Source organism: Anastrepha obliqua, chromosome 5 (genome assembly GCF_027943255.1).
Source record: "Anastrepha obliqua isolate idAnaObli1 chromosome 5, idAnaObli1_1.0, whole genome shotgun sequence".
NCBI lineage: Eukaryota > Metazoa > Arthropoda > Insecta > Diptera > Tephritidae > Anastrepha > Anastrepha obliqua.
The window spans coordinates 7876196-7890237 of NC_072896.1; the positions used below are offsets into that span (position 1 = coordinate 7876196).

The 14042-nt window shown below is 33.7% G+C and overlaps 2 protein-coding genes across 2 annotated transcripts; both read right to left on the reverse strand.

The window, feature by feature from the left end:
- Positions 1-232: 232 nt before the first annotated feature.
- On the reverse strand, positions 233-4239 carry LOC129249121 (uncharacterized). The gene is made up of 3 exons (XM_054888774.1): positions 4167-4239; positions 1834-1947; positions 233-1608 (listed from the first exon to the last, which is right to left on the reverse strand). Exons 2-3 carry the CDS (start codon positions 1897-1899, stop codon positions 541-543), a joined length of 1134 nt encoding a protein of 377 aa, XP_054744749.1. The 5' UTR covers positions 1900-1947; positions 4167-4239; the 3' UTR covers positions 233-540.
- Positions 4240-11478: 7239 nt separating this feature from the next.
- Positions 11479-12121, reverse strand: LOC129247345 (uncharacterized). Its single transcript, XM_054886452.1, has 2 exons — positions 12068-12121; positions 11479-11970 (listed from the first exon to the last, which is right to left on the reverse strand). The coding sequence occupies exons 1-2, from the start codon at positions 12119-12121 to the stop codon at positions 11539-11541; spliced, it is 486 nt and encodes a 161-aa protein (XP_054742427.1). The 3' UTR covers positions 11479-11538.
- Between the last annotated feature and the right edge of the window lie 1921 nt (positions 12122-14042).

Consider the following 14042-nt stretch of genomic DNA (forward strand, 5'->3'; position numbering starts at 1 on the left):
TTATTATATATTTTATTATCAGACCAGCATTAAAACAAATTATTTATAAAAATGCGTATTTTATTAGGCAACGATTTTATTGTACGTATTTATGTATGTGTGTTTGTATAATTTGTTTGGTATTTACCTAATTTACGTATTATGTTATTGACCCTACGGTATTGTATATTTTTGGCAAAGTTTATCAAATTTTATTTGGTTTTTGGGTTTTAAAATTATAAAACCCATCGTTTTCGCATTTGAAAGTGTATTAAGCGCAAACAGTTTTTGGTACTTAGAATAAATTATTAATACTTTATTTACATAGGTAGAACTTACGGCACAATGCTTACACATAAACACATATTCAGCTTTTGATTTTGTTTTCATTGTTCTCATTTTTGTATTTTTCTTTGTTTTGTTTGGCGCTTATCATAATTAGGTATTCGTGTTAAATTAAAATTTAGTTTTCTTATCATTACTTTTATTATTATTAAAAATATTTTTTTTTTTTGTATTTTTTTTTTTTTTGTTTTAATTTTGCTTCCTTCTTATCACTTCTCAATTTAATTCAATTTCTATGGAAGATATATTTTTGTACAGTGGTAAAAACTTTGACAAAGCTGTCACTTGACTACTAATATTCGTCGCTGCTTTGAATTCTTCATACCACTCCACCATTGTTTCATCCAACTTCCGTTCATGCGGCAACAGTCTATCCACATATTTACCCACTATCGACTCAAATAATTTTGAAAATTCCACAAAACGTTTCTGCATATCCAACTCGATCTGCAACACACCCGCCTTCTTCAGCGCATTGTCAATAATCACATTTTCCGCTGTCGGTTGCTTTATGCGCGTCGTATTATGTTGATCCACAAATGATTCGAAATTTCTCGCCATCAACGTTTTCATTCCGAACAGCGCGAATTGTGTAGGAAAATCTTTACCTTTGTCAATCTTGAGGGCTTCTCTCACACCCTCTATGAATGAGGCGCAGCTCTTTTTCACCGTCTCCATTGTCGCACATTTCACCATCTCAATTGTATCGTCTTGTAAAAACTGGTTGACGACCGATCTCTGTTGCTCCAATGCATAATCAATCAACTGTGTGAATTCGCGCATCATTATAGACGCAAGCCGATCGCGCCCGCGTAGCTTAAGTAGAGGAGCTTCGGATGCTTCAGCATTACTTTCGCCAACACCAATGTATTCTCCAGCGAAGTCGGCGCTGCCCCCTTCACCAACATCAACACTACCACCACTGCCCTCGTCGAATACATTCGCTTCGCCATCGTCATCGCCATCGTGATCACCAACACCGCCATCGTCCCCGTCCCTGTTGACTTCGTCGCTATCGCAATCGTCACCGGCGTCTACTTCGCTTACGTCTGCGCTAGCGTCTTCGTTGGTTGGCGTTGTTTTTATTAATTGTGGTATCGTTTTCTTTGTCACTTCGCTTCTCTCCTCATCGGCTTCGTACGTTTCAACTATTGCTTCATCGGGATCATGATCGTCATTGTCGTTAATATCCAATGCTGTCGCCACGGAACGCTCCGTGCTACTACTACTGGTGCTGATGTCTTTTGCATTAACTGGTGGTTGCGTTGATTCCGTTGCGACCAACTAAATAGTAAAGTAAATAGATGGATGTTTTGATTAATAGACACATATGCACATAAACTATACTATACATTATGGTTGTTGGTTTTTTTTGTCGTTTTTGTATTTTTTTTTTTTTTGTTTTTTTGTTTTGTTTTTGCTACTTGTTTAGTTTGCATGTAGTTTAAGGTCAGATTTGTTTATAAATATAATAGGAAAGTGTATAGTGGGAAAGTGACACGGACTCACCTGTGCTAAGAGTAATGCGGTGAGCAGCAGCAGCAGCAGCAGAGGCAGCATCGCTTTCTTCCACATTCTCTCAGCGAAAAAATGCTATACCACACACCAATGACTGAGATGCAACTGAAATTGTTTATCATGTCTATAGTCTTTTATACATTACACTTAATAAAAGAGAAATTGCAATATCTCTTTGATTTGTTTTGTATGTTTTGATATTTTCACACCCTACACGCAACAAATGGAGGAGTATTAGTTTTTCGGAAAGAATATGTGTGGAGTTTGTGCAATTGCGTGAACGGAAATTGTGCACTTTTAGAGATATTTTAAAGGCGCTCAGTTGAATGAGATTACAATCCAAAAAGGAGAATGATGTTTAAATTTATTGAGAGGACTTCGAGATTGTTAGTTTTTTAGGATCATTTTAAGAAATGCAAGTGAAACGGATACGATATGGAAACTAAAATTCAAAAAATATAAGAATAGAAAGGGCATCTCAAATAGATGAAGAAACGCGTATTTGTTATAAAAAAACAAAATAGTTTAATGATATCATGCAATTATGCGCACAACGAATAAGTAAAGCTTCTGTAAGCAGCATAGAGCTATGAAAATGTTTATTTTTTTGTTATAATATTATTTTTTAAATATATTTTGCATTAATATTTCAGTGAATTTTTTAAATTTTTTATCCTTTTTGTATAAAAAATATGAGTTTTGAAGCATGTACAAAATATATTTATGTTAAAAAATTATATACAATAAAAAAATACTAGTTTTTCTCTTCACAAGAAAAAACTATATAGAAAAAAAATCTGCATCCTATTAAAAATGTTAGTTTGTTGTTCAATAAACGTTTCCCTTCTTACTTTTTTCGCCTTGTTAGACCAACAACCTTAAAAAAATTCACATCTAGTATTAATTACCATTACAGAGTGCTGACATGAAAATTATTTGTAAATATTCGAAAAAATTGAAGAATTTTACAGTAGATATTTTTATTTAAAAGCACTAAATAAATGATAAAATGAGAGATTTACAAATATGGTTCCAGTCGCAAATGTTTCCATTTATAAAACAAGTTAAAAAAGCATAATAAAAATGTGTTTCAAAATTATTGAGAAAACGAATTTAAAAACTGGCATGGTAAATATTGGTAACGTTATTAAATACTAAAATAAGAAGTAAATATATTTTTTAAACAAAAAATGCAACAACACACAGATACGAAAAATGTTTCAAATAATCCTCACTTTTACTCAAAAAAAAAAAAAATAATTTAAATGAATAAATTGCGCGTACACTTCTGTTAAGCTGTTAAGTGTTTGACCGAATTTTCACTGAACAATATAGCCCTATATTCGACACTAGTAATAAAATATGTATGAGCTTTTTGATTTATATATATTTTTTGCTTTTGCTTTTATATATTTTAATTCAAGATTTTTAAAATTACATAAACCTTACACCAAAAGTACTATTCTTCAAAACTAAAAATTTAATTGATATAAAAAAACATTATCAGTATGCAAAAAATCCTCAATAATTTGATAAATTAAATGCTAGAAATTTCTTTTTATAACAATATAAAATTGAACTGAATAATTTGGTGAATTAAACTGCAGAAATTTTTAAATTTAACAACAATTTCATCAATAAAGGCAATTTTCTGACTAATGACACAGCCATTCATATTTTTCGACCCAATCGTAAGTTCCATCTAGACAAATAGTATTCCCCTAAATGCAAATGCAACACGAACACAAATTTGTCCACATTGTTTTTCTTGCGCAGACACAATTACACACATATAAGCGTCCAGATTTAAGGAATAACGTGCATTCACAGTCGATTCTGTGTTATCGGAACGACCTGGATTTATATCCCACCAAGGACTGTCACTCCAGCAGCATTCCCCAAGCATGTATGGGGAATGTTTAGGCGGCTACAACAACAATGGAATAACGCGAAAACAGTAACGGAATTGCCGCAAAATAATAAATAGCGCATTGAGAACTAAACGAATTGAAATACGAGTTAAAATTTTACTCCAACTCAGAATAATTTCCGTTCAATTACACATTAGCAGATACTTTAAAACGTTTTCGTTCAAATACACATTTTTTAATCACTAAATATTATTTTAAACGCAACAACGTTTCGCAGCAAACTTTTTTTTTGTTCTAGAGTAACTGCACACTCATTCCTGCACAATATTTTGCCACTATTTCGATAAGAAAAGAAATATATTCGAAAAAACGGTCCTCAGCAATAGAAAATCGCTGCATATTCACCTGACCGATAATAAAATTCAACATATCTTTATTTCTGTACACACTCACGCTAAGCAATTTTTATTTACTTCACTTCTCGTTAATGTAATATATATATATTTGAAATTATTTTATATTTATAAATTCATATGTTTTAATATATTTTCTTATGCTCTTCCTTTAGCTCCCCACCGTCGTAGTGCGCCTCATATTCGCACTTGACCGCACCGATTTGCGAACTTGTTTTTAATTGGAATCAATTGCTTGCATTTTCAACACCCAATTACATACATATTTTCATACATAAAAATCACACGCGTTCTTAAATACATACTTATATGAGTACATATGTACACTTGACGACATGTGATTAGCAACACGAGAAGCTGGCTGCAAAACTCAACTGCGAAATGTGAAGTTTTGAGAATCCAGTCTGTGGGAGAGCGAAAATGTTAATTGAGCATCATATTTAAAGAATCAATTCACACCACACATTCACATTCACACAACATTTACGTACATGCGGACATAAATAGTGTATTTAATTTTGGTTTGTGTGTTATTGTTGTTGCCTTTCGACGAGTACTATGCGTGCGTTTAAAAATATATCTAGCTATGTGAATTAATTCACACATTTCGAACTTGAGGAGAAGCGTTGCTTTCAGGGGTTTTTGGGCAGAACTTAAAAATTCATACCAAATCTCAATGAACTTAAACGTCTCTTATTTTACCCCCACAACGGCACTTTCAGCTACATAAATTAATAATTGGCGCGTACACTTCTGTTGAGTGTTTGACCGAGCTCCTCCTCCTAGTTGTGGCGTGCATCTTGATATGGGAGGACGAACCTATAGCTTTAAGCCGACTCCAAACGACAAATCGTTTCATATGAGGAGCTTTTTCCTGGAAGTAATACATTCGCAGATTTTCCATTGCCTGCGAGGGGCGACCGCTATTAGAAAAACGTGTTTATCATATTGCTGTTTCATGCACAGAGTGCTACATATGTACATATTTCTTGAAAATATCGACCCGGCTACTCTTTTATGTTCTGTGGTGTATGCAAGTATGCAAAATACAATGTATGTACTTATATGAACGCACACTCTGAGTAACTTTCAATGGAAAAATAATGCTCCTCTGCAATACTTTCAGTTGCGTTTTGGGATAGCTTCTCTTTATATCTCAATGAATTCTTTATATTTACGACATCAAGGCATTCATAACAACTCCATAATACGTACATTTTTATGCATGTTAATATGTATATATGTATGTATATGTACATATTACTAGTATGCATATGTGTTTAAGTACACGGAATGGTTGTTATATATAACTTAATCGATAACAGCAATTTTATATTTACTTATTACAATATATGTCAGTCCCGTGGTCCCGAGATAAAGTCGCGAACTGGAACTGATTGTAGCTGTATTAGAATAATGTTAATTATATTAGTTGTGTCATTTTTGCTGATTTGGAATTGTAAAAACCAATTCATTTATTTGAGATGCAATCAGTAGGGCAGTTGTGCTATTAATTATTCAGATTTATTTAATTTTGTTTTTGCTAAATAGCTTCCACTTTATTAAAGGTGAGATGAATAAACACAGCTAACATTACTTGCAATCCGTTATTCGAGATTACTATAATATAATATTTTATTAAGTGATGGCTCTAACCGCAATCTCCCAAGTAAACAACGAGAGTGTTAAAACCCAATAACAAATGTTGTGTTGCATGGTGAAACGGTTTTTAGAGATGTACTTCCTAGCAGGCCGTTATTCAACTCTGAGCGAATTTGACAGGTATTCCGACGTCATTCTTTTTGTTTTTCACTAAGCTAAAGCTAAATTTTCAGAAACACAAAACGAATGACGTGGAATCCAAAGTTTCCCTCAAAAAGATTTTTTTTTCACCATACCTACCGAACAAACCTGGTATCTATTATCCTTGGTCGTGTTCTAACTCCTTGAATTAGTCATACACGCACACATTCTGATAAATCTCTAGGCTTGTTTCCGCCTTTGGGATACTAGCATCACAACTAGTTTCCTTTCTATTTCCTTAGTAATTCTACGCTATGCTAAATTAATGTATCTTCTCCCTTTCGTTGCCTTGAAACCCCTTATGCACTTTACCGCGTTTTGTACATCCAAATATGTCTACTTCGTTACAAGTCAATGGCTTATATATTTTTCATATGCATACATATGTACATATGTAACTACATATATAAGAGTTCATCTGTTGTTACTAACTAATTTGAATTTTAAATTCCCGCAACAGCTTTGTTATTGTTATTCTAATAAAAAAATATTTTTCTGCGCCCACATGTTAATTATTTTGTATTTTATTCTTATGATAACTTTCATAACTACATATAAGTGATTTTTCCTCCCTTGCAAATCAATTAAAATATACAAAGTAATTTAAAAAATGTTGTGTTGTATTACTGTTTATGAAGAGTATTAGTAAAGGTCACTCTTGGAGAGAAAACACGTGCGGCATATAATTGTTCTCAAAATTCTAGCACCAACAATAACGACAGCTACACTTGGATACGTTTGTTTCTACGAGAGCTATGGGGAAGTTGGGCTGTCGAATTATTAAGTAGTGAGCTCAACACCCGAAAACCTTAAACATTACATTTAGTTCTTTACTTGCATATAGCAGTCGCCCGTCTGTGGCCAATATCATTTGTTTTTCAAAGTTTGTATAAAACTCATTTAGGCCTAAAACTGAAGGGGAAATTTAACCTACACCAACAACAATTTTAGCTTAATCTGACTCAAATTCGACATTTGGAACAAGGCTGGAAAACAGGTTGTCATTCTCATTAGAAGTTCCTTCGAAAAAAAATTTTACATGCCGCTCACTTACTTCAATAATGCCGTAACTCAAAGAACCAAAATCTCGAGAAATATGTACATGTGCAAATGCCTCCCTGTGGAAAATTAAATACTTATTTGCATCTAAAAAGGTACTGTTACCGCGATGAATCTCTTACACAGCTCAAAAGCAGTGCGGTCATTTCAGTATACTTATTTAAAAAATATGTTTTCTCCTTTTTAAAAAAAATTTCACAATCGGAAAACAAGTTTTTTTTTTCAGAAAGTATTTAGTGTAGCGGCATTTTTTTTCTATTTTGCCCTTAAGAGGCACACGAATGAATTTCAATGATATTAATAGCTATTTTTAATATATATTTTTAAGCTATTTTTAAATAATTCTCAATAAATATTTATTTACAATAATGTATATCTGTCTTATCTTATGGTTATACATTGCGATAACCCAAAAATATATATATTTGTTTTATTGATGTTATTTCCTAAATTTGTTCTATGACCAAAAATAGAGGACACAAATTTAATTTTTTTTTTTAATATTTTTAACCCGTGTCGCCAACGCTTCGAAAATTAATTTTCCGTAAATCTGGTTTAACATGTTTACAGATCGATATTATTTAACCTCTTCTTTTATTTTCCCTTCACAAATGTCTAAACAAATTTACCATATGCCGTATTAAAAAAATATTGTCTTATTGAAACTATTTATTATGCACTCGTAGGTTTGCCATTGCCTGCCGAGCAGCAACCGACACTCAACAAAAAAAGCCTCTTATACCAAAATATTATGAATTTAAATCACACTACAAATATATGTAAATACATATACACCTTTTACATCGCGTCGGAGAGAATACAGAACCGCTATCCTGCTCCTACTAGATTTGGCAGCATGAGTCTGACGTGATATTATAATATTTTTATTGATTTTATATTTGCAGTGTTTTTCACTTTTATTGTTATTCACGAGCAAACTTCCCCTACAACGCCGTTCTCTTTTTTTTTATTGTCACGTCACAGCCAGAATTGCTCTCACGGTTGTCCTAATCTTGTAATCTAACATTCTTGTCCTCACATACACCGCGAAGTATACCTAACGGTAGTTCGCGGAAGGAGGAAAACGGTGCAGGGGTGGGTGAAACGGCTCACTGCAGTAAAAACCAGCATGCTTACATATTGGTGTACATATATGTAGATATTTCGAATATGCATGCAGGCATTTAGAATTAGAAGCTATACTCGTAAATTATAATTACATATTGTATAAATATTCATTAATTCTTCGTCATTTTACTTGCAAACCAAAAAATGTTACATTAGAAGAAATAAAACAATGCATATGTAAGAGAACTGATCCTAAGAAGTCGCCAGGATACGACCTAATAACTGGAACAATTTTAAGAGAACTCCCACAGAAGGGGCTTATCTATATAAGGAACTTGTTCAATCAAATCTTGAACTGAAATATTTCCGAAAAGTATGGAAAATTGCTCAAATTATCGCAATACCAAAACCATGCAAAGATCCTACGCAAGTAACTTCGTACAGACCTATAAGCATACTACCAGTATTATCAAAAATTTTTGAAAAGTTACTTTTTGACAGAATCGATCCCATTATACAAAAGGACAAAATAATACCTTGCCACCAATTCGGATTCAGGCAAAAACATTCCACCATCCAACAAGTTCACAGAGTTACAAACAAAATTTTTGAAGACATCGATAAAAAACGAACGTGTGAAGCAGTATATCTCGACGTAGCCAAAGCTTTGGACACAGTATTGCACGCAGGACTTCTACAAAAACTCTTGACTTATTTACCAACAGACTACTACGAACTAATGAAAAGTTATATAACTGGAAGACAATTTTATGTAAAATTCGAAGATAAGTATTCTGATATACTAACAATGGAAGCAGGTGTACCGCAAGGTAGTGTCCTTGGGCCGCTTCTTTACCTTCTTTACACAGCTGATATCCCTACACCGGCAACTAAGAATTCTCTAATAGCAACATTTGCAGACGACACTGCTAACATGGCATTGCTGCCATCGGCTGATCGGTCGCGCGGCGGCTTGAGGGACCGCGCAAACTGAAGCAGCGTACAACTACGTCTCACTTTCTGCACTTTGAGTAGGACTGAAAAGCGCATCAAGTTACAAAACTGTCAATATCTCGGGAATGGAGTAAAAGTACAAAATTCTAATTTCAGATTATTGAAGGTAAACGTTTTCCGCACAATTATTCGTAAGTCCGATTGTTTAACAGCGTGAAGAAAACATGAAAAAATGCAACTGATTACAAAAAGTTATTATTTATTTATCTATTTGTCACAATAAAAAGAGTTATTAACACTTAAAAAATAGTACAGACAATACTTGACTGGTATGCAAAATTTCACGTCATTATCTATTGTAGTTTTGGAGTAATTAATTTTTCAATTTAATTTTGCTTAAAACTTTGATTGTTAATAACAATTGCTAAAATTGGAATTTGCGCGAAATATTTATAGAACAGCGTTAACATGACTTTGACTACACAACGAGACATCTTGCGCTCAAATCCGTGACTTAGTGAAATTTTCGAGGATCACTTGACATGGCTTTACTCAGTTACAGATTGGACAAAAACGACGCGAAATCAAGACTAGGTTTAAACAACTTCATTGGCTTTTGGGAAAAAATTCAACGCTCTCACTAGAAAATAAGATACTAATATACAAAGTAATTATAACACCAATATGGAAATATGGTTCAGAGCTTTGGGGAACTGCGAGCAGAACAAATATAAAAAATTATACAACAAACGCAAAATAAGATACTCCGTATAATATCAAAAGCAGAGTGGTATATACTAAATGATAATATCCATCGAGAACTTAAAGTAAAAACAGTCCATGAAGAAATACGCAACAACAGCTTAAGGCACACAAACCGACTACTAGAACATTCTAACAGGGAAATTCGGCAACTTCCATTAAAAGAGGAAACCGAGACGAGGAGACTTAAGCGCAAACGACCAACTGACCTGCAGATGTAAATGGTGTCACAATTTTATGAATATATTTATTAATTAAATAATTAAATTAATTAAATAACTATTTTTTGTTTTTTCTTAGATAAATGTATATTGTGGTATTGGCTTCTAAATACTGTTGAAACCCAAAAAGAAAGAAAAATTGTAAATATTTTAAGTTGAAATAGAAACAATAATAAAGGGTTAAAAAAAAAAAATTTTTTTACTTGCATTATTTCACGTTACACCTTCTTACCAGTGTGATAGACAATAGTCAATACTCAACATTGTTATTCTAATAAATAAAGGGTGTTTTTTTAGAGGTTAGGTTTTCAAGTTGGCACTACTTTTTTCGTAGATGGTCTTTTTGACAGCTGTCACTTGATTTATGCTCAGTTTGGTTTGCCATTTCATAATGAATAGACTTACACCTGAACAACGTTTGCAAATCGTGCAAATTTATTACGAAAATAATGGTTTTTGTTCAGCGATGAAGCTCACTTTTGGTTGAATGGGTATGTCAATAAGCAAAATTGTCGCATTTGGAGTGAACATAATCCACAAGCCATTGCTGAGACGCCGTTACATCCTCAAAAAGTCACTGTTTGGTGTGCTCTATGGGCAGAGGGAATCATTGGTCCATATTTCTTTAAAAATGAAGCCGGCCATAATGTTACAGTCAATGGAGAGCGCTATAGAGCCATGATTAATGACTTTTTCGTGCCTGAATTGGACGATGTTGATGTGGACGACCTTTGGTTCCAACAAGACGGCGCTACATGCCATACAGCCAACGCAACAATCGATTTATTGAAGGAAACTTTTGGTGAGCGCATTATCTCGCGCCGTGGACCTGTGACGTGGCCTCCAAGATCGTGCGATATAACACCGCTGGACTATTTCTTGTGGGGCTATGTGAAGTCGCTTGTCTACGCAGATAAGCCCGAGACGGTTGACGTCTTGGAAGAGAATATTCGGCGCGTTATTGCTGACATACGGCCCCAATTGCTGCAAAAAGTGGTCGAAAATTGGGCCTCTCGGCTGGAATTTATTCGAGCCAGCCGCGGCGGCCACTTGCTCGAAATCATTTTTAAAACATAATGGCAAACCCTTATCTTTATAATAAAGCTAAATTCTTGGCCATAACATTAAATTATATACGTTTTATTTCATCTTGAAAACCTAACCTCTAAAAAAAACACCCTTTATGTATGATAAATAGGTGTGAATACACTCTTTCGCGGCAAACAGCAGGGGAATTAGCATCACAGATGTCGTACATTCGTTTTACTACAGCTTATTACATACATATCTTATGCGGTATTTTTAATGACATTTTACATTTATTAATATTTTTACTATCACTTAATTCTCACAAGTTTTTACAAAAGATTCGATTTATTAAGCATATCTAACAAACAAAATTCTATACACACATTTTCATAAATGTTGCAAATATTGCACTGTTATATTAATTTAAGCGGCAGGCCATACTGATCATTAGGAAGCCCGGTAATTGTTAACAAAAATTAAAACATGCATTAAGAATTACAATAGTTAAGTAAAGTTCTAAAATAGTACGGTCATACTGTGCAGTTCGCACACCTTTTCACGTTCGTTTAGTTTTTTCAAACGTTCGGCGCGTGCGACATAATCCGAAAAATCGCGTAAATATGTTTTTAAAATCTCGGAGTGTTCCTCGTGTGTGGATGCTTCTTTAAGAACGTTTCGTAAAAGTTGTGTGCCATGTTGAACGGTAAAATTTGAGAGCAATGTTAATTGGTTGAGCGAATAGAAAAGTAATTTATCACGATCACTCCGTTTATCGTAGTTGTTGTTAATGCTATTGTCATTGCTCTTTGCATTAGTTATAATTTTTTTAACCCCGTGTTCGCCGTGGAGAACTGCACATTTCGTCAATTTAGTAGTTAGACCCTGCTGATCTTTAGCATCTTCGGAAGTGCTGCGGACTTCATTCGGTTGTGATAAGGCGTTAATGAGCTATGCATACGTTTATATGTCCATATGTAAGACGAAATTGCAACATTGTATTCGCTGATTTTTTAAGTAAACTGGCGATAATTTGTCATACGCTAACCTTTGTGAGCACAAGCAAATAGCTGAGCAGCAACAATATATTCCTGCTAAACATTGTGCGCCTATCTAAGTACTTAGTCAATTTTATTTGTTTAAATGCTATATTATATATTTTGTTTGTTTTGTAAACAACCTTCTGAATTTCAACGCGGCTCAATTCGTACTAGATTAGCGCCTAGTCATTTTCAAATACAGAAATCAATTTATTATCGGCTAAGCTGTGCAAAAAAATACTCTAGACTGTGCAGACAATATTCACATTCAAAAAGCGCGAAAAATACTAATAATAAAAAATATGTATGTGTGTATGAAAAGTATGTTAAATGAAAAAGTTCAAAGCGGTCAAGTTCCAATCTGAGTTACTTAAATTTTATCCGTTGAGATTCTGTGATGATTGCGCTGATATCTGCGAAAAATGTTTACAATTCTAGTGCTATGGCACTGATTTAGAAGAAAAAAAACATGTTTTTAACATTAAAGAAAAAAATATATAAATACATATACAGTTCACTCTCGCCTAACGGTCACCTCTCTCAAGCGGGCACATCTCATAAGCGAACACATCTCCCTTTTCAGACCAATTCAGCAGACTAGAGCGGAGTGCCATACCATAACAGGATACGAACACGTTTTCCCCACCAAAGCCGTTCCAGTTTCCCCATAAGCGGAAAACTTACTATTACTTTGGTTTATTCATAAAATCACTTTATTAAATGTTATTGAAAACTAACATAAATTTAGGCTCTTTATTAGAAAGCATTTCATATAAATTAAATACATGACGTCAATTATACACGAAAGCTGACTGTGATTGCGGCATCATTTCACGAATTGTTGAAACGACTTGTTTATTCCACACACCTGCGAGCAAGGGAGCCCACAGACGGGGAAAAATTGTTTCAGGAAAGCTATCCCCCCAATAGCGAAACGGTTGGGGCGCAGAGGATATAGCTTCCCCTATCAGCAGTTGCTCAATTAACCAATGTTATTAATCTAGTTGAGATCCATATGTAAGTCGAAAATATCAATTGTTTCTCAGGAATCGCTGGTCAACTCTTGTGAAGCTAAACTAAAACATGAGATGTATAAAGAAGTTTGTAGGCCAAAGGCTAAAATAAAACTGAAAACATTTTACTGATATCCTAGCGACATCAAATGCACCCCCAAGATATTGGAATTAAAGAAAAAACTTGCCCAGCTAAAATATCTGACTTTTTTAACTCTATTTGAAACCTTGCATAACAAAATATGTATGTTTTTAACATATCTCGTATTTCTCTATATTATTTAAAATTCTGTTTAATTTGGCAAATATTTATGTACATCGTATGTTTTGGAAATAAAACTGAAGATCTGTAAAAAATGATTATTAACTTTTTTTTACTTTTATCTTAAACCCCTCACATAAGCGGACAAATTTTTCTGGTCGCCGATTGGTGGCTGATTTTGGAGTTATGATTACCAACCTTTTTGAAGCAGAAGTAGGGGATATGGTCTTGGGCGATTTTTAGTTTCAGCAGGATAAATTCTAGTGTAGCGGGCCACTCCACACAGTCCATTAAAAATGGTTCTTTTACGAGTAAACTTTAAAATCATATTAAACAACATGGCGAAATTGGGAAGAGGAGCCCGCTTATGTAACTTAAGCGCTGAAAATCATAGTCATAAAAACTCTGGAAAACTTCAAGATATGCGGTGGTATATTCCATTCAATTTAAATATAAAAAAATCGAAGTTTGGAGTTGCTTAAAAATTGTGTTGACTTTTGACAATTTCTACCATATAAACAGTTTTTGTTGTTGTTGTTTATATGAATGAAAATGCTCAACTCCTCTGAGGAAAAAAATTGTGAAATATCAACGAGAACTTTGAGCTACCTGAAAATTACACTTTGTTGTGCTATTTTGGCTATAATGGATGTATTTTTTTTTTTTTTTTTAATTTTTGTGAATTTCGTACAAAGTTTAGAGCTTTGA

What these genes read in the sequence shown, in the direction of transcription:
- LOC129247345 (XM_054886452.1), bottom strand. Translation starts at nt 12,121, where the DNA reads ATGTTTAGCAGGAATATATTGTTGCTGCTCAGCTATTTGCTTGTGCTC. An exon ending in ATTTGCTTGTGCTCACAAAG is followed by an intron (nt 11,971 to 12,067) that starts GTTAGCGTATGA and finishes ACGTATGCATAG; the next exon opens with CTCATTAACGCCTTATCACA.
- LOC129249121 (XM_054888774.1), bottom strand. Translation starts at nt 1,899, where the DNA reads ATGTGGAAGAAAGCGATGCTGCCTCTGCTGCTGCTGCTGCTGCTCACC. An exon ending in CCGCATTACTCTTAGCACAG is followed by an intron (nt 1,609 to 1,833) that starts GTGAGTCCGTGT and finishes TTTACTATTTAG; the next exon opens with TTGGTCGCAACGGAATCAAC.